This window comes from Dryobates pubescens, chromosome 26 (assembly GCF_014839835.1).
Source record: "Dryobates pubescens isolate bDryPub1 chromosome 26, bDryPub1.pri, whole genome shotgun sequence".
NCBI classification, from domain to species: domain Eukaryota; kingdom Metazoa; phylum Chordata; class Aves; order Piciformes; family Picidae; genus Dryobates; species Dryobates pubescens.
Window position 1 is genome coordinate 689,234 of NC_071637.1, and position 19,576 is coordinate 708,809.

The window sequence follows — 19,576 nt, forward strand, 5'->3', positions numbered from 1 at the left end:
GGGCTGCTGGGGGAGGGCTGCGGGGGGAGGGAGGGACCCGCCCGGGGCGGGGCAGGGCAGGGCAGCAAAGAGCCCAAGCCGTGCCGGGAGGGCAGGAACCACCTCGGCAGGCTGTGGGGCCCGGGGCAGGGGGCAGGGGTGGGGAGAGCAGCAGGATGGTGACAACCTCAGGAGAGGAGACCAGGCTTTTCTGCGTGAAAGACTCCATGCTTAGGGAAGCTCCGTGCCCGGCTGCAAAACCGTCTAGGGAGTCCTCTTCCATCGTCTGTGCCAGCACGGAAACCCCAGCACCCACAGAGACAGAGAGAGACAGGGAGAGAGACAGAGAGACAGAGAGAGAGCACATGAGAAGGAAAGAAGGCACAAATGGTGGGTGGGTGGTAGATGGATGGAGGGAGGGAGGGCTGGGGGAACAGAGACCGCGGCTGTGCCAGCTCTAGAGGCTCCCTTTACAGCTCCGCACCTTCCGCGCTTGCTGCCGAGAGCCCCGGGGGGAAGCTCTGCTGCCTCCTCCCAGCTCTCTGCTTTGCTGGGGGGCTGGCAGCTCACCCCTGCCAGGCACACCCTGCAGCCCCAGGGCTCTGCTGGCTGCTGGCGAGCGGCAGGCACACGGTGCCCGTCGCGAGCGCCCCGCGGGGAGCCCCTGGCGCCGCCGCCCCGCGGTGCCCTGCGCCCTGCCCGCGGCCCAGCCCCACACTTGCTCTGCAAGCGTCCCAGGAAGAAGCCAGGGCACGGTGGGGCCTGTGTGTGGCACTCACCCTGCCTGGAGCCATGCCCACTGGTGTGGGTACAGGACCAGCTTGATAGCCCCCCTTGAGAGAGAGAGAGAACGCTGGCAAGGGGACAGCGAGCAGGGAGGGTCCCTGGCAGGGAGAGGGCATCCAGGCTGACTGCCCTTGCCACACACTGCCTGCAACGAGCCAACCAGGAACTCAGCCACACAGAGCACCACATCTGTGCCCCTCACACGGCACCAGGGGCACTGCACGTCCTGGCACCCCCGGTTCCAGCCCCCCCAGGTGCCCTCCTTTCACGGTCGCAGTGGCACTGCAAAGCCAGCAGGCAGAACGTCGGGATGGGAGCAGCTGAGCGCAGGGGGCCAGCCAGGCACTGCTCACTTCTCTGCCCACCCCCTCCAGCACGGGGCACCTCCATGCAGGCACCTGGTCCTGCCCTGCCAAGGAGAGCCCTGGGGCCAGAGCCGCAGGGGCAGCGGCACGCAGCAGCCCTGCTGGTAGGAGGCAGGAGGGAAACCACAGAAGCCAGAGCCCAGCTTCCAGGCCCCCCCCCCAGAACACTGCCCTGCAGAGAAGGGCGAGGGGCTCAGTCCCACACACTGCCTGGACACCAGGACAGGTCCCCAACAGCAGTGTGAAGATGGTGAGGTTGTCACAGAGCCCAGAGACAACAGCCTGGCAAAAGGCACCCCCTGCCCCCTGCCTCCCCCCATCTCCCCCTCCAGGAAACTTCCCCCCTGCTCCCCCAGGGCAGCCCAGGAGGCAGAGGCACAGAGCCCAAGTGCTGAGCCACACAGCTCCCTCTGAACAACTGGATCTCCTGCAGGAGAGAAGCAGCAGAACAAACCTCGCTGGCCTTCTCTGGGGTTCCCTTTGGTGTCTCCTCCTCGTGCTTGGGTGAGGAAGAGGCTGGTGAGGAAGGCAGCCTCCTGTCCCGGTCTCTGTGCACCAGCTTGCTGTTGGGCTCCTTCAGGGTCCGTTTCAGCTCGTTGATGCTGGCCTGATGCTTCAGCAAGACATCTTCTGGCTTGTCTAGAAACTTGGGGAAAGAAGAGAGGAAGAGAGCCAGGATTAGAGCATCAGGCACGGCCAAGGGGGGGAGCTGGGGCACTGGGGGGGTCTGTGTCACGCTGGGCTGGAGTGCAGGGCCTCAAGAGCCACAGGGTGGCTGCAGGAAGCAGCAGAAGGCAGCAGGTGGCCAGGTGAGTGGTAAGGCTGCCCTCGGAGAAGGGGACAGCACAGCCCTGCAGCAGCTCCGGCACAGCCTGCTGAGGACAAGCCAAGCCCCCTGCAGGGAGGGAGGGAGCTCTCCCCTGGGATCAGCACTGATGGGGAAGCACCAGCAGCCTCCCCTGCTGCTCTCTCCTGCCAGGGACAAAGGATCTGAGCCTCTGTCCCAGCAGGGCAGGAAAGCATCGCTCCCAAAGGAGCTCCTTCGAAGTGGGCTTCTGCCAAAGGGCAGGAGGTCAGGGGCGGCTCAGAGATGTCCAGCACGAGTCCAAGCCTGGGTACCATGGAGCAGCCTGGGCCCAGGGGCAGCCTGAGCAGGGTCTGGCCTGCTGTGGAGAGAGGAGAGCTGGGAGCACCGAGGGTGTGCTGGGGTGAGGTGTGAGGAGCACTGCCCCGTGGTGGGACAGGCGCCAGGGCGGCTCCCCTCCTGCCACAGGGGTGGGCAAACCAACTCAGAGCAAGCACCAGCACCAGCAGCAACCTTCTGCTTTGAGCTCAAACCTCTTCTGAGGTTCGAAAGGAGTCACCTAAAACATCCCCCCCGCCCCGAGGCTCCTCCTCAGTGGCAGCCCAGAGACCCTCGGGACCCCTACCCAACCCTGCAGCTCCTGCGAGCTCACTGCGGAGCCCCAGCAGCCCCCTGCCCTGCCCCCCCCCGGGGCTGAGCTGTGGGGCAGTGCTTCATGGTTTGCCCACCTCTGGGCTGGGGCTGTGCTGGGGCTGGGGGAGCAGCACATGCACATGCAGGAATGAGGTGGGCATGGGGGGGGACCAGCACCGGTGCCCACCGCCCCGGTGGGGCCTGCCCCGAGGTGCCAGGCGGGATGGGGAGGGCTGTGTGGGGCCAGCACAGCCGACCCAGGGCCTGGCTGCTGTTGCCCCTGGGGACAGCTCCAGCCAGGATCCACCTTCAAGCACCCAGGGTGGGGACAGACCCTGTGCCATGGGGACAGGCTCCAGAAGGAAGGCTGGTGGGCAGCCTGCCCCCGTGGCCAAGGTGGCTGCTGGCTGGAGGCAGAGCCTTCGGGGAGCAGCTGTGGGTTGCAGTCTGGGATGACTCTCCCTGGGGGGCTGGGGTGGGGGGCCCTGCCAACAGGGAGTTTGTGCAGTGGAGGACACAGCCTCCCTTTTCTCCACAACCCTCTGCCTTCTGGCAGCAGGCACAGGGGGTGAATGCCAGTGCCTGCCCCTACAGGTGGCTGAGTGGGTGCTGAGGGTACCCCAGAGCCCCCTTTGCCCTTCTCTGGGGCATGAGGGCTGGGGGGGGGCTTGCAGTGCTGCGGGGGGCTGGGGCTGTGGGAGGGCAGAGCAGGGCAGGGCAGGGCAGGGCAGGGAGGCAGCTGAGGGCAGGCAGAAGCAGAGCAGGTGGCAGAGCACAGTGGGAGCCACAGGCACAGCCTCCAGGGGAGAGCTGGGGGCAGAGGACACAGGAGGTGAGGACACGGCCGGGCAGGAGCACAGCAGAAGCCAGGGTGCCCCCGGGGGGGGCAGGGAGGGGGCAGGGACTCGGTGCAAGGGGCACCTCGGGGGGGCTCCTGCTCACACAGACAACCAGGACCACCAGGACCACCTCACTTAGTGGGATAGAAGATGCTGTGTGCATGCTGGGGCAGATCCCCAGCCCTCTGCTCACTGGGCTGCTCTAGCATCCAACCCCCCACCCCCCGCCGAGTCCCAGAGCATCTCCTATCCCAGGAAACAGGGTGGCAGCCAGGGTTGCTCCGGGGGGGGATGGACAAGAGGATGCACTGATGAGGACTAAGATACTCCAGAGAGAGAATACCTCCTGCTTGTGCCTGGGGGTTGTTTCGTGCTCCGGCTGGCAGCAAAGAGAGGGTTAAAAGTAACCAGCAGGGTCAGTCAGGGACCTTCCCACAAACATCACAGTTCAGCAGCAGGGCCGGCAGGGAGGCCAGGAACCCTCCCCCCTCCCCTCACAGCGCGGGGCTGAAATGGGCTGAGCTGGCCCTGGGCCAGCCCCGGGCACGGGGGAGGGAGTGGGTGGGCTGTGCCCAGGCGGTGCCAGGCAGGAGTGGGCATAGAATCAGAGAGTTGTGTGGGCTGGCGAAGCCCTCTGAGATCACCGAGTCCAACAGCAACCCACCACCACCGTGGCCATCAAACCACGGCCTCAAGTGCCATGGCCACAGGGTTCCTCCAGCCATGGGGACTCCACCACCTCCCTGGGCAGCCTCTGCCAATCCCTGACCGCTCTGGCAGCATTTTGCCCCCTCTCCAACCTCAGCCTCCCCTGGCACACTTTCAGGCCATTGCCTCTCCTTCTATCCCCTGAGACCAGGGAGCAGAGCCCAGCCCCAACCTGGCCCCAGCCTCTTTTCAGGGGGCTGTAGAGAGCAGTGAGGTCTCCCTCAGCCTCCTCATCTCCAGACTGAACTCTCTCCGTGCCCTCAGCCCCTCCAGGCATCAGTGTGCCTGGCCTGGCCCCATGCTTGTCCTGGAGGGAGGCTGCTCCCCGCTGCCTGGGGACGAGCCTTGAGCCCACCTGAAAGCTGCAGGGAAGTCAGAGAGCAGCTGAGCCCCCCATGCCAGCCCCATTTCCACCAGTGAGGCCAGCAGCCATGCCCCAGGGGTCCCAGCAGCCTGGGGCACAGCTGGCAGCGAGAGGGCCAGAGAGGCTTCTGCCCTGGCGGTGTCCCTGCCCGCAGCCCAGCCCTGCCCCTGCTTCCCTGCCTGCCCTCTGCAGGTGTGTGCCAGCCCCACCCCCCCACTGCCACTGCTCCTCTGTACCTTCAGCTCCTTGATTTTGGTGGGGGTGGTGACCTCCTCCTCCTCTGCCTGGGACCTCCTCCTGCTGCCCAGCTCTCCGTCCTCCTCCTGCTTCTCGCCCTCTGCCCCTCCGTCGTGGTTCTCGCTGACCGAGGCTGGGCGTGAGAACTCTGCCCGGGGGGGAGAGCAGGAGGTCACCCAGCCGTGCCCCCCCAGCCCCCCAGCCCCTGCCAGATCACAGCTCAGCAGCCCCAGACACCTTGCAGCCAGAGTGCACCGGCCTGGGGGAGCCTCATCTCCCAGCTGCCCGCCCCCCGGCCCTGCCACAGGCCCTTGGCAGCCTGGCCCCAAGGCAAAGGGGTGGGGACAGACCCTCTGCCGTGGGGCCAGGCTCCAGAAGGCAGCTGCTGGGGGTGCTGTCCCCATGGGACACAGAAGCCTGATTGGGGATCCCTGTCCCCAGGGAATCCTGCTGGGGGTGCTTGTCCCCATGGGACACAGAAGCCTGACTGGGGGTCCCTGTCCCCAGGGAAGTCTGCTGGGGGTGCCTGTCCCCAGGCAAAGGGTCACACCATGGGGCCAGGCTCCAGGAGGCAGCCTGCTGGGGGTGCCTGTCCCCAGGCAAAGGGTCACACCATGGGGCCAGGCTCCAGGAGGAAGCCTGCTGGGGGTGCCAGTCCCCAGGCAAAGGGTCACACCATGGGGCCAGGCTCCAGGAGGAAGCCTGCTGGGGGTGCCTGTCCCCAGGCAAAGGGTCACACCATGGGGCCAGGCTCCAGGAGGAAGCCTGCTGGGGGTGCCAGTCCCCAGGCAAAGGGTCACACCATGGGAGCAGGCTCCAGGAGGCAGCCTGCTGGGGGTGCCTGTCCCTATGGGACACAGAAGTTTGATTGGGGGTCCCTATCCCCATGGAAGCCTGCTGGGGGTGCCAGTCCCCAGACAAAGGCTCATGCCATGGGGCCAGGCTCCAGAAGGCAGCCTGCTGGGGGTGCTTGTCCCCATGGGACACAGAATCCTGCTGGGGGTGTTTGTCCCCATGGGACACAGAAGCCTGACTGGGGGTCCCTGTCCCAATGGCAGCCCGCTGGGGGTGCCAGTCCCCAGGCATAGGGTCACACCATGGAGGCAAGCTCCAGAAGGAAGCCTGCTGGGGGGTACCTGTCTTCATGGGACACAGAAGTTTGATTGGGGGTCCCTAACCCCATGGAAGCCTGCTGGGGGTGCCAGTCCCCAGACAAAGGCTCATGCCATGGGGACAAGCTCCAGAAGGCAGCCTGCTGGGGGTGCTAGTCCCCATGGGACACAGAAGCCTGATTGGGGGTCACTGTCCCAATGGGAGCCTGCTGGGGGTGCCAGTCCCCAGGCAAAGGGTCACACCATGGGGGCAGGCTCCAGGAGGAAGCCTGCTGGGGGTGCTTGTCCCTATGGAAGCCTGCTGGGGGTGCCTGTCCCCAGGCAAAGGGTCACACCATGGGGCCAGGCTCCAGGAGGAAGCCTGCTGGGGGTGCCTGTCCCCAGGCAAAGGGTCACACCATGGGAGCAGGCTCCAGGAGGCAGCCTGCTGGGGGTGCCTGTCCCTATGGGACACAGAAGTTTGATTGGGGGTCCCTATCCCCATGGAAGCCTGCTGGGGGTGCCTGTCCCCAGGCAAAGGGTCACACCATGGGGCCAGGCTCCAGGAGGTAGCCTGCTGGGGGTGCCAGTCCCCAGGCAAAGGGTCACACCATGGGGCCAGGCTCCAGGAGGAAGCCTGCTGGGAGTGCTTGTCCCTATGGAAGCCTGCTGGGGGTGCCTGTCTCCAGGCAAAGGGTCACACCATGGGGCCAGGCTCCAGGAGGAAGCCTGCTGGGGGTGCCTGTCTCCAGGCAAAGGGTCACACCATGGGGCCAGGCTCCAGGAGGAAGCCTGCTGGGGGTTCTTGTCCCCATGGAAGCCTGCTGGGGGTGCCTGTCTCCAGGCAAAGGCTCATGCCATGGGGCCAGGCTCCAGAAGGGAACCTTATGAGGTGGGCCCAGACCCTTTGCCATGTGGCCAGGCTCCAGGGAGAATCCTGCTGGGGCAGCCTGCCCCCGTGCCCAAGGGGTCTGTCTCCGTGCCACGGGGCCGGGCTGCGCGCAGCCGGCTGCTGGGGGCAGCCCCTTTGCTGCCACGGGGTTAGGCTGCAGCAGGCAGGCTCCTGGGGGGGAGCTGGCCCCCGTGGCAGGCTGCCTACCTCCATCCAGGCTGCGGGACATGGTGTAGCGCTTGCTGGAGGAGCGCTCGAAGAAGGGCGCGGGGCGGTCGATGAGGGCGCTGGCCTGGCGCGTCTGAGCCTGCGTCCGGCCGCTGTACCTGAACTTGGAGCCCATCACCAGGAAGCCCTTGGGGGGGGGCTCTGGAGACACCAGCCTGGGAGGAGGGGGTGGCAGAGACAAGAGAGTCAGGGCTCAGTTGGTAGAGGGCAGGGAGCTGGGTGGCAGAGAGGGAGGTGCGGAGGTTGGGGCTGTCGCAGCGGGGCAGCGGTTACCAGGATGAGCTCCAACCAGGCCAGGTCCTGCACTTGGGGCACAGCAACCCCAAGCAAGGCTCCAGGCTTGGGGCAGTGTGGCTGGAGACTGCCTGGCAGGAAGGGACCTGGGGGTCCCTGGACAAGCAGCTGAAGAGGAGCCAGCAGTGTGCCCAGGTGAAGCCAAAGGCCTCCTGGCTGGGATCGGCAATGCTGTGCCCGGCAGGAGCAGGGAGGGGATTGTCCTCCTGAGCTGGGCACACCTCAAGGTTTGTGCCTAGTTTTGGGGCACCTCAGTCCAAGAGAGATGTGGAGGTGCTGGAGCCAGGGCAGAGGAGGGCAAGGAAGCTGGGAAGGGCCTGGAGGAGAAATCTGGTGAAGAGCAACTGAAGGAGCTGGGGATGGTTGGTGTGAAGAGAGGAGGCTGAGGGGAGACCTCCTGGCTGCCTCCAGCTGCCTGAAAGGAGGCTGTGGGGAGGCTGCTGCTGGTCTCTTCTCACAGGGAGTTAGTGACAGGACAAGAGGCAATGGCCTCAAGCTGCAGCAGGGGAGGGTTAGGCTGGACAGTAGGAAAAGTCCCATCAGGAGTGGTCAGAGACTGGCACAGGCTGCCCAGGGGGCTGGTGGAGTCACCAGCCCTGGAGGTGTTTGGAGGTGGTTTGGCTGTGGTGCTTGGGGCTGTGGGTCAGGGGTGAGCCTTGCAGAGCAGGGTCAGTGCTTGGCCTTGGGGGTCCTGAGGCTCTTTTCCAACTTGAATGTTTCTGTGGTTCTGAGAGCTGTCAGCAGGCTCCAGATGTGCCCCCTGGGCTTGCCCCCAGCCTGCACCCACTGAGGCAGAGGCAGGAGGGTGTTTGCCTCTGAGAGAGGGGGGCCTGGAGAAGGTGTGGGCAGGGTGCCCTCACCTGAAGAAGGTGTGGGCAGGGTGTCCTCACCTGAAGAAGGTGTGGGCAGGGTGCCCTCACCTGAAGAAGGTGTGGGCAGGGTGTCCTCACCTGAAGAAGGTGTGGGCAGGGTGTCCTCACCTGAAGAAGGTGTGATGCTCTATGCAGACCTTCCAGAGGCGCTTGGCAGAGCGGTGGTTGGGCAGCTTGAAGCCAATGGTGCTCTCAAACTGTTCATACTTGGGGGAGACAGAGACACAGCATTCAGACTGGGGCTGAGGGAGGAATTCTTGGCAGTGAGGCTGGGGAGACTCTGGCACAGGCTGCCCAGGGAGGCTGTGGCTGCCTCCTGCCTGGAGGTGCTCAGGGCCAGGCTGGATGAGGCCTTGAGCAGCCTGTGCTGGTGGGAGGGGTCCCTGCCCATGGCAGGGGGCTGGAGCTGGATGAGCTTTAGGGTCCCTTCCAACCCAACCCATGCCAGGATTCTGTGGTCACAGACAGCTCCTGCCCTAGAGCACAGGGTGAGGTGGGTCCCACCTTGCCAAGGCCCTCAGGTTTGCCTGACAGGAGCCATGACCATGCAAAAAGAGTCCTCAGAGCAGTGCTGGAGAGGTCCCTGCTCAGCCCCACTGGTGCTGGCATCACCTTTCTGGCCTTGAGCACTTCCCTCAACCCTAAATGGTTGTGAGGTTTTGGTTTGGGGTTTTTTAAGTGCAGGATAAATTCCCTCCAGAAACAAAACCCTTTTCACAGCTCCTCTGGGCCAGAGGGCAGCACTCCCCAGCTCTGATGCCCTGTGCTTGCCCTCCTGCCTGCTGGCACACATGGGCACAGATGCATCCTCCCATCAGTGCACAGAAAAGGGAAGAGAGAGAGAGAGAAAGGCTCCAGAAGGAAGCCTGAGTGGCAGTGCCTGTCCCCCTGGGGGACAGCAGCCTGCTGGGGGTGCCTGTCCCCATGGAAACCTGCTGGGGGTGCCTGTCCCCAGCAAAGGGTCACACCATGGGGACAGGCTGCAGAAGGAAGCCTGCTGGGGGTGCCTGTCCCCATGGAAACCTGCTGGGGGTGCCTGTCCCCAGCAAAGGGTCACACCATGGGGAGAAGTCCTCAGAGCAGTGCTGGAGAGGTCCCTGCTCAGCCCCACTGCTGTTGGCATCACCCTTTTGGCCCTGAGCACTTTCCTCAAGTTTTGGTTTGGGGTTTTTTAAGTGCAGGATAAATTCCCTCCAGAAACAAAACCCTTTTCACAGCTCCTCTGGGCCAGAGGGCAGCACTCCCCAGCTTTGATGCCCTGTGCTTGCCCTCCTGCCCGCTGGCACACATGGGCACGGATGCATCCTCCCATCAGTGCACAGAAAAGGGAAGAGAGAGAGAGTGGAAAGGGTCAGCAAAGGAGTGAGAAAGTCTCCTGATGGCTTTTTGTGAGGCTCGGGAGAGCACATCCTGAAAGGCCCTCAACTCCCCCCGGGCTGGTGGGCAGGGGAGCCCGAGGTGCCCTCAGGCTGCTGGGGGCACTTTGCCAGTGAGAAAATGGGAGAGTGAAAGAGAGAGCAGCTGCTGAAAGCCTCCAAACGCCGCAGGGGAAGAGCTGCCTCGGCCAGCACCATCCGGAGCCCCTCCCCGGCTGGCAGCCCCGGCAGCCCCGGCAGCCCCGGCCCCGGCAGTGCCGGCAGCCCCGGCCCGGCAGAGCCGGCAGTGCCGGCAGCCCCGGTCCCAGCAGAGCCGGCAGCCCCGGCCCCGGCAGAGCCGGCAGCCCCGGCAGTGCCGGCAGCCCCGGCCCCGGCAGAGCCGGCAGCCGCGGCCCCGGCAGCCCCGACCCCGGCAGAGCCGGCAGCCCCGGCCCCGGCAGAGCCGGCAGCCCCGGCAGCCCCGGCGCGGCAGAGCCGGCAGCCCCGGCAGAGCCGGCAGCCCCGACCCCGGCAGAGCCGGCAGCCCCGGCAGAGCCGGCAGCCCCGACCCCGGCAGAGCCGGCAGCCCCGGCTGAGCCGGCAGCCCCGGCCCCGGCAGTGCGGGCAGCCCCGGCCCCGGCAGCCCCGGCCCCGGCAGAGCCAGCAGCCCCGGCCCGGCAAAGCCGGCAGCCCGGCCCCGGCAGAGCCGGCAGCCCCGGCCCCGGCAGTGCCGGCAGCCCGGCCCCGGCAGAGCCGGCAGCCCCGGCCCCGGCAGAGCCGGCAGCCGCGGCCCCGGCAGCCCCGACCCCGGCAGAGCCGGCAGCCCCGGCTGAGCCGGCAGCCCCGACCCCGGCAGAGCCAGCAGCCCCGGCGCGGCAGAGCCGGCAGCCCCGGCTGAGCCGGCAGCCCCGGTCCCAGCAGAGCCGGCAGCCCCGGCGCGGCAGAGCCGGCAGCCCCGGCTGAGCCGGCAGCCCGGCCCCGGCAGTGCGGGCAGCCCCGGCCCCGGCAGAGCCGGCAGCCCCGGCCCGGCAAAGCCGGCAGCCCGGCCCCGGCAGAGCCGGCAGCCCCGGCGCGGCAGAGCCGGCAGCCCCGGCCCCGGCAGAGCCGGCAGCCCCGGCAGCCCCGACCCCGGCAGAGCCGGCAGCCCCGGCAGCCCCGACCCCGGCAGTGCCGGCAGCCCCGGCGCGGCAGAGCCGGCAGCCCGGCGTGCCCGGGGGCCGGGCTGGCGGCAGCTGGCACCCACCTCCCCCGGGCGGATCTTGATGTAGAAGTTGCTTCTCTTGTAGGAGATCTTGAGGATCTTGGGCCAGGCGAAGCGGTTGATGCGCAGCCGGTCGCGGTAGATGAGCAGCCCGTTGGCACAGACGCCCAGCATGATGTCGATGCCCTCCGAGTCCTGCATGGGGCAAGGGGGCAGCGGGAGGCTGCTCAGCTGCCCGCTCAGGGCCAGGCTGGCCGGCAGTGCCCCGCGGGAGCGGCTGGCAGAGGCCAGCCCTTGAGGCTGACTCTCCCTGGAGGTGCTCTGGTCCCGGGGTAGAGCCGCCTGGTGCCAGCTGCGCAGGGTCGTGCCCTGCCTGGGAGGGGGCAGGCAGGCAGTGGGGCAGGGGGCAGGCAGCGGGGCAGTGGGGCAGGCAGCGGGGCAGGGGGGGCTGGCAGGCAGCAGGGCAGGGGGCAGGCAGCGGGGCAGGGTGGGCAGGCAGTGGGGCAGGGTGGGCAGGCTGGCAGCGGGGCAGGGGGCAGGCTGGCAGCAGGGCAGGGGGCAGACAGCGGGGCAGGGTGGGCAGGCAGTGGGGCAGGGTGGGCAGGCTGGCAGCGGGGCAGGGGGCAGGCTGGCAGCAGGGCAGGGGGCAGACAGCGGGGCAGGGGGCAGGCTGGCAGCGGGGCAGGGTGGGCTGGCAGCGGGGTAGGGGGCAGGCTGGCAGCAGGGCAGGCAGGCAGCAGGGCAGGGCAGGCAGGCAGCAGGGCAGGGCGGGCAGGCAGCAGGGCAGGGCAGGCAGGCAGCAGGGCAGGGTGGGCTGGCAGCAGGGCAGGGCAGGCAGGCAGCAGGGCAGGGGGCAGGCAGCAGGGCAGGGAGCAGGCAGCAGGGCAGGGGGCAGGCAGGCAGCAGGGCAGGGGGCAGGCTGGCAGCAGGGCAGGCAGGCAGCAGGGCAGGGCAGGCAGGCAGCAGGGCAGGGCAGGAAGGCAGCAGGGCAGGGGGCAGGCTGGCAGCAGGGCAGGGTGGGCAGGCAGCGGGGCAGGGTGGGCTGGCAGCAGGGCAGGGGGCAGGCAGGCAGCGGGGCAGGGCAGGCAGGCAGCAGGGCAGGGGGCAGGCAGGCAGCGGGGCAGGGCAGGCAGGCAGCAGGGCAGGGCAGGCAGGCAGCGGGGCAGGGGGCAGGCTGGCAGCAGGGCAGGGCAGGCAGGCAGCAGGGCAGGGCAGGCAGGCAGCGGGGCAGGGGGCAGGCTGGCAGCAGGGCAGGCAGGCAGCAGGGCAGGGCAGGCAGGCAGCAGGGCAGGGGGCAGGCAGGCAGCAGGGCAGGGTGGGCTGGCAGCAGGGCAGGGCAGGCAGGCAGCAGGGCAGGGGGCAGGCAGCAGGGCAGGGAGCAGGCAGCAGGGCAGGGGGCAGGCAGGCAGCAGGGCAGGGGGCAGGCTGGCAGCAGGGCAGGCAGGCAGCAGGGCAGGGCAGGCAGGCAGCAGGGCAGGGTGGGCTGGCAGCGGGGCAGGGGGCAGGCTGGCAGCAGGGCAGGGTGGGCTGGCAGCGGGGCAGGGGGCAGGCTGGCAGCGGGGCAGGCAGGCAGCAGGGCAGGGTGGGCTGGCAGCGGGGCAGGGGGCAGGCAGGCAGCAGGGCAGGGTGGGCTGGCAGCGGGGCAGGGGGCAGGCTGGCAGCAGGGCAGGCAGGCAGCAGGGCAGGGCAGGCAGGCAGGCAGCAGGGCAGGGCGGGCAGGCAGCAGGGCAGGGGACAGGCAGACAGCAGGGCAGGGCAGGCAGGCAGCAGGGCAGGGCAGGCAGGCAGCGGGGCAGGGGGCAGGCAGGCAGCGGGGCAGGGAGCAGGCAGCGGGGCAGGGCGGGCTGGCGCTGCCCATGCCCCTGGCACCCCGTACCTTGGCATGGTGCAGGTCCACCCCGTACATGGAGAGCTTCTTGGCGTTCTCCAGGAAGTGGATCTCGGCTTCCCCGGGGGTCATTCCCCTGCAGGGACACAGAGAGGGCGACGCATGGCCCCGCGCCCCGGGGCGGGGGGGGGCGCAGTGCCCGCCCGTGGCCGCCGGGGGGCGCACCGGTAGGTCTTGTGCAGCTCCATGATGCGCTCCTCCAGCTCCCGGCTCTGGTTGGGGGCGAAGCGCAGCTCGCTCACGTAGTTGCCCAGGTGCTCCTCCGGGTCGTAGTCGCCCAGCTCGGCCTGCACCGCGTAGGAGCCCAGCAGGGCGTGGGTGACGAAGGAGCAGGGCAGGCGCCCGCTGATGATGTCGGCACGGAGCTGCAGGCACAGGTAGTATCTGCAGGGGGGGCAGAGAGTGAGGCTGGGCTGCAGGGCACTGCCCTCCGCAGCAGGGCACAGCCCGCCCTGCCCTGCCCTCCCTGGGCACTGCCACCACAGCTCCATGCCCTCCGCAGCAGGGCACAGCCCGCCCTGCCCTGCCCTCCCTGGGCACTGCCATGGGAGCTCCATGCCCTCTGCAGCAGGGCACAGCCCGCCCTGCCCTGCCCTCCCTGGGCACTGCCATGGGAGCTTCATGCCCTCCGCAGCAGGGCACAGCCCGCCCTGCCCTGCCCTCCCTGGGCACTGCCACCACAGCTCCATGCCCTCCGCAGCAGGGCACAGCCCGCCCTGCCCTGCCCTCCCTGGGCACTGCCATGGGAGCTTCATGCCCTCCGCAGCAGGGCACAGCCCGCCCTGCCCTGCCCTCCCTGGGCACTGCCACCACAGCTCCATGCCCTCTGCAGCAGGGCACAGCCTGCCCTGCCCTGCCCTCCCTGGGCACTGCCATGGGAGCTCCATGCCCGCCGCAGCAGGGCACAGCCCGCCCTGCCCTGCCCTCCCTGGGCACTGCCATGGGAGCTCCATGCCCGCCGCAGCAGGGCACAGCCCGCCCTGCCCTGCCCTCCCTGGGCACTGCCACCACAGCTCCATGCCCTCCGCAGCAGGGCACAGCCCGCCCTGCCCTGCCCTCCCTGGGCACTGCCATGGGAGCTCCATGCCCTCCGCAGCAGGGCACAGCCCGCCCTGCCCTGCCCTCCCTGGGCACTGCCACCACAGCTCCATGCCCTCCGCAGCAGGGCACAGCCCGCCCTGCCCTGCCCTCCCTGGGCACTGCCATGGGAGCTCCATGCCCTCCGCAGCAGGGCACAGCCTGCCCTGCCCTGCCCTCCCTGGGCACTGCCACCACAGCTCCATGCCCTCCACAGCAGGGCACAGCCCGCCCTGCCCTGCCCTCCCTGGGCACTGCCACCACAGCTCCATGCCCTCTGCAGCAGGGCACAGCCCGCCCTGCCCTGCCCTCCCTGGGCACTGCCACCACAGCTCCATGCCCTCCGCAGCAGGGCACAGCCCGCCCTGCCCTGCCCTCCCTGGGCACTGCCACCACAGCTCCATGCCCTCTGCAGCAGCCTGGGAAGCTGCAGGGAACACCTCCCCGTGCCCTGCTCTCTGTCACTGCTCACTGCCACCTCCCATGGCCTCCCTCCTGGCCCAGCTCTCAGGGACTCTCTCTGAGTGCCACACAGAGTGGGAGGGCAGTGAGAGCTCAGACCCAGCCCAGCTGCCCAGGGCCTGCCAGAGCCCTGCCCCTGCACACCCTCCCTGCCAGTCCCCTGGCAGCTGTGCCCAGCAGCTGTGCCCACGCAGGGGTGGTCCTCACCTTGTGATGTCCTCTGTGAGCTGGGCAGGGTCTGGAGGGTAAAACTTCACAGTGAAGGCAAAGTTCCAGGGCCCACCTAGGGAGGGGAGAGGGAGAGGGAGAGGGAGAGGGAGAGGGAGAGGGAGAGGGAGAGGGAGAGGGAGAGGGAGAGGGAGAGGGAGAGGGAGAGGGAGAGGGAGAGGGAGAGGGAGAGGGAGAGGGAGAGGGAGAGGGAAAGGGAGAGGGAGAGGGAGAGGAGTAAGGGCACTACCCAGGCTGGCTGCATGCTGGCATGCAGGAGCATCCAGGCACCCACTGCTCTCTGCAGGCCTGGTACAGGGCAGGGACAAGGGTGCCAAGAGAGCAGCCACTGGGACAGCAGCAGGACTTGGTTACTCCTCCCCAAACAGCATCCCTGGAGGTGTTCCAGGCCAGGCTGGATGAGGCCTGGAGCAGCCTGGGCTGGGAGGAGGGGTCCCTGCCCATGGCAGGGGGCTGGAGCTGGCTGGGCTTTAAGTAAGGTCCAACCCAAACTGTTCCATGAGATGCAGGAGCAATCAGCTCAGCGTGGCCACCAACCTCACAGCAAGAGCCTCTCGTGGCCCAGGAGGTGCCACCGTGGGTAACAGCCCTCCTGCCACCCCAGCATGGCACCAGCATGGGCAAAGGCAGCCCAGGACCTGCCTTGCTCTCCTCCCTGCTCGGGGCAGGTGGGGGTGGTGCCTGGAGAGGGCTCTGGTGCCGTGGATGGGGTCCTTTGTTCCCCCAACCCTGGCATTACTGGGAGGAGCCAGGCAAGCAGCAGCACCCCTGCCCTCAGGCCAGCTGGCACAGGTGCCCCCCAGCACAGGAGGCCTGCTGGGGGCAGTCAGAGCTGAGCCCCCTGGGAGCTGGGCAGCACCGAGCCTCCCTCAGCACTTACTGCGGATCTGCTTCTTGATCTCCTTGGAGGGGTCCAGCCAGTTCTGCAAGGAGGAGAGAGCAGCTCAGAGGGGCTCCTCAGCACCCAGGGGTGGCCACACGAGGACCACCCCCCCAGCCACTCACACCACCCCCCCCAGCCACTCACCTTCTGGCTGTCTGAGTCGCAGAAGGTGAGGCCAAAGTAGTCCTTCTCCAGCAGGTTGAGGTGCTCACACACCAGCTCGAAGAGCACCTGGCCCCGGGCATGCTTCTGCCAGACACAGGCACAGGATGGTGCTGAGCTGCCCCTCGCTGCCCCTGCTCAGCTGGCAGCCACAGGCAGCGCTGCCAGGGGAGCACCGGGCAGGGGAGCTCTGGGCAGGGGCAGAGGAGCACCTGGCAGGGGAGCTCTGGGCAGGGGAGCACTGGGCAGGGGCAGAGGAGCACCTGGCAGGGGAGCTCTGGGCAGGGGAGCTCTGGGCAGGGGCAGGGGAGCTCTGGGCAGGGGAGCACTGGGCAGGGGAGCACTGGGCAGGGGCAGAGGAGCACCTGGCAGGGGAGCACTGGGCAGGGGAGCACTGGGCAGGGGCAGAGGAGCACCTGGCAGGGGAGCTCTGGGCAGGGGAGCACTGGGCAGGGGAGCACTGGGCAGGGGCAGAGGAGCACCTGGCAGGGGAGCTCTGGGCAGGGGAGCACTGGGCAGGGGCAGAGGAGCACCTGGCAGGGGAGCTCTGGGCAGGGGAGCTCTGGGCAGGGGAGCACTGGGCAGGGGAGCTCTGGGCAGGGGCAGAGGAGCACCTGGCAGGGGAGCTCTGGGCAGGGGAGCACTGGGCAGGGGCAGAGGAGCACCTGGCAGGGGAGCTCTGGGCAGAGGAGCTCTGGGCAGGGGAGCACTGGGCAGGGGAGCTCTGGGCAGGAGAGCACTGGGCAGGGGCAGGGGAGCTCTGGGCAGGGGAGCACTGGGCAGGGGCAGAGGAGCACCTGGCAGGGGAGCTCTGGGCAGAGGAGCTCTGGGCAGGGGAGCACTGGGCAGGGGAGCTCTGGGCAGGGGAGCACTGGGCAGGGGCAGAGGAGCACCTGGCAGGGGAGCACTGGGCAGGGGAGCACTGGGCAGGGGCAGAGGAGCACCTGGCAGGGGAGCTCTGGGCAGGGGAGCACTGGGCAGGGGAGCTCTGGGCAGGGGAGCACTGGGCAGGGGAGCTCTGGGCAGGGGAGCACTGGGCAGGGGCAGGGGAGTACTGGGCAGGGGAGGACTGGGCAGGGGAGGACTGGGCAGGGGAGCACTGGGCAGGGGCAGGGGAGCTCTGGCCCTCCAGACAAGCACCAGAACATTGTGGGCTGCTTCTGAGAGAAGGCCTCTGAGAGAAGGCCTCTCCCCTGGCAACACTGCTCTGGGGACACCCAGGTGGGTCCTGGGGCAGCAGGGACAGGGCATGGTTGAGCTCAGGCAGTGTGGTGCAGGAAGCAGGTGGCACAGGTCAGAGGGAGCTGGTGCCCACCCAGCCCATTGCCTATCACACCAGGGGACAAAGATGCCAAAGCAGAGAGGGGTTTCCAGCCAGGCTGGGCACCTCCAGGGCAGAACTGCAAGCTGGGAGAGGTGAAGAGAGATGCCCCTGGGCTCATGGCAGCTGGCACTGCCCACGGGACCAGCTCCTTTCCAACACCCTCCCCCCTGGTGGTGGCTGGGTCTCAAAGCACAGTGTGGCAAGAGAGCCACAAGGAGCCTGGCCCCCAGGCAGGGATGGAGGGCACCCTCCTTAGCCACTCCCCTGAGATGCCCTCAGTTTCCCTTGGGCACCAGTGGCAGCAAGGCCTGGGCTCACTGATGGAGGTGGCAGAACAACTCCTCCCCTGGGCAGGGCATTGCTCCCCTGCCTGCAGCCTGGCAGCTCCCATGCCCCCATGCCAAGGCATTCATTTACTGCAGCACCTTCACCCCAGGGTGGCACCCCCCCAGTGGCTGCTCCTAGCTGCCCCTCTGGGCTGCTGCTGCCCTGCAAAGCTCTGCAGCAGCTGTGGAGGCCCTGCCTGGGCCTCCTCCCTCCTGCTGGCTCCGGGGCTGAAGGCAGGGGCTGCCCCCTGGCACCTGCAGGGGCATCCCCCTGGCTGCCTTGGCTCCCCTTGGGATCTTGAGGGACTCTGAACACAAACCTCACACTCAACCCCCTGCCAGCAGCAAGTGCCAAGGTCTCCCTGGCAAAGGCTCCAGGATTTCTGCCCCTGAACAGCCTCAGCTTCTACCATTGTGAAGCAAGGCTGCCAGTCCTTAAAGCTGTGCCTGCCCCCAGGGTGATGCCAGGGCTCAGAGCAGCACTGCCCTGCCCAGGCTGCAGGCTGGGGCCAGCTGTGAGTGCTGGGGACAGGCAGCTGCCACAAGCACCTCTCTGCCCCTATGGCAGTGCCACAGGAGCCCTCCACAACACCCAGCCTCAACCCAGCTTTAAGCCTGGCAGCTGCCTCCTGGAAGGCAGAGGTCCTGTGCTGGCAGTGGCTGAGGCAGCCCTGCAGCACCCCCCAGTGCCAGCCACCAGGCCCCTCTGCCCTGCCTGCCACACCTGGGGCACACAGCCATGTGCATGCCCATGCACACATGCTCCTGGGTGCCCCACACAGCCAGAGCAGGCTGCTGGGCCACCAGCCCAGGCACACAGGAGGCTGCAGCCCCAAGAATGCCCCCTGGTACCATCCTCATGTACATGGGCACAGACAGACAATGGCACCCAGGCTCTGCCAACCTCCCCATGCAGCTCCTGGCCTGCCAGCTTCGTGGGAGTGCCAGCAAGGGGTGAGAACACTCCAGAACTGGGGCAAAGGGGCTGGAAAGTGCCCAGCAGAAAAGGCCCTGGGGGTGCTGGGTGACAGCAGCTGAACAGGAGCCAGCAGTGCCCAGGGGGGCAAGAAGGTCACCAGCAGCCTGGCCTGGAGCAGCAGTGGTGTGGGCAGCAGGAGCAGGGCAGGGATGGTGCCCCTGGGCTGGGCACTGCTGAGGCCACAGCTGGAATCCTGGGTTCAGTTCTGGGCTCCTCACTGCCAGAAGGACATTGAGGGCTGGGGCAGGGCCAGAGAAGGGCAACCAAGCTGGGGAAGGGTCTGGAGAGCAGGGCTGGGGAGCAGCAGCTGAGGGAGCTGGGGGGGGTTGGTGTGGAGCAGAGGAGGCTGAGGGAGACCTCATTGCTCTCTGCAGCTCCCTGAGAGGAGGCTGCAGGGAGCTGGGGGTTGGGCTCTGCTCCCTGCTCTCAGGTGAGAGAAGGAGAGGACATGGCCTGGAATTGTGCCAGGGGAGGCTGAGGTTGGAGAGGAGGCAAAATGTCTCTGCTGCCAGAGTGGTCAGGGCCTGGCAGAGGCTGCCAGGGAGGTGGTGGAGTCCCCATGGCTGGAGGGGTTGCAGAGCCCTGTGGCCATGGCACCTGGGGCCAGGGTTTGGGGGCCATGGTGGGGTGGGGTTGGTGTCGGACTGGGTGCTCTGAGAGGGCTTTGCCAAGCCAAACAATTCAGTGAGCCCCTGAGAAGGGCACAGGGAGGATGGACACAACCCCGGCCAGGGCGGCCAGGGGGGTCGGCGCCTGCCGGCCTCAGCGCAGGGCACAGCCGAGGCTGGAGGTGGCAGCAGCCAGGCTGGCACGTGGCTGCCTGCTGCCAGGCTGCCAGGCACAGCTCTCCCCCCCACCCATTCAGCTTTCCAGGCACTGCTTTCTGCTCTGAGCCGCTGCCAAGTTTGGGTTCCCGGGGCTGGGATTCCCTGCGAGGCTCTGGCGTTCCAGATTGTTTGCCTGAGCTTGCAGTTTCCACCCCAGTGCCTGCTTCTGGGGATCCTCTCCCTCAGGAGAGAGCTGCTGCAAGGCTGCTCCTTGGGAAAGCCCTGGGCTGGGCAAAGCTGCTCCTTGGGAAAGCCCTGGGCAGGGCAGGGCAGGGCCCCTGGGCAGCCGTGTGGCCCCTGCCCGGCGCCAGGACTCACCTCCACCTCGCACTCGTACTCGGAGCCGTCGAGCAAGGTCACCCTGCAGAGAGCACTCTTCACCTTCTTGCTGGTTTTCTGGGGAGACTTCTGGGTCTTGCTGGGGGTGGTCTTGTCTGAGAGCCCATCTGTCTCCGAGTAGTCCTTCTCCTCCAGCTCTGTGCCCTGCACCGGGGGGGCACGCAGTTACCTGGCACCGCCGCCAGGGGGGCGGGCAGAGCCGCCCAGCGGCAGGCGGCAGAGGGCTGCCGGGGGAGGCTGCTGACCACAGGCCCACAACCAAGCCTGAGCTCTCCCACCCCGTGCCACCAGCGTGGGCAGGGGCCCTGGCACGCTGATGCCCACGGGCCCGGGGTCAGCTAGGCAGCTGCACCCTCCCTGCAGCAGGCAGGAGCAGGGCAGCAGCAGCTCTGAGGCCGGCACTGGGCTGCGGCTGCCGGTCCCAGCCCTGCC

The 19,576-nt window shown here is 68.1% G+C and overlaps 1 protein-coding gene across 1 annotated transcript in view; it reads right to left on the reverse strand.

Moving 5' to 3' along the window:
- Positions 1-19,576, reverse strand: part of EPB41L1 (erythrocyte membrane protein band 4.1 like 1) — a 77,442-nt gene that overhangs the window by 20,565 nt on the left and 37,301 nt on the right. Inside the window, exons 3-15 of the mRNA XM_054173333.1 lie at positions 19,124-19,288; positions 15,332-15,436; positions 15,185-15,227; positions 14,284-14,359; positions 12,703-12,921; positions 12,526-12,613; positions 10,692-10,844; positions 8,202-8,299; positions 6,907-7,082; positions 4,716-4,864; positions 3,751-3,786; positions 1,585-1,776; positions 167-265 (exon numbers count right to left, since the gene is read on the reverse strand). Of these exons, the coding sequence (XP_054029308.1) occupies positions 167-265; positions 1,585-1,776; positions 3,751-3,786; positions 4,716-4,864; positions 6,907-7,082; positions 8,202-8,299; positions 10,692-10,844; positions 12,526-12,613; positions 12,703-12,921; positions 14,284-14,359; positions 15,185-15,227; positions 15,332-15,436; positions 19,124-19,288 (1,599 nt within the window). The remainder of the gene's footprint in view (positions 1-166; positions 266-1,584; positions 1,777-3,750; positions 3,787-4,715; positions 4,865-6,906; positions 7,083-8,201; positions 8,300-10,691; positions 10,845-12,525; positions 12,614-12,702; positions 12,922-14,283; positions 14,360-15,184; positions 15,228-15,331; positions 15,437-19,123; positions 19,289-19,576) is intronic.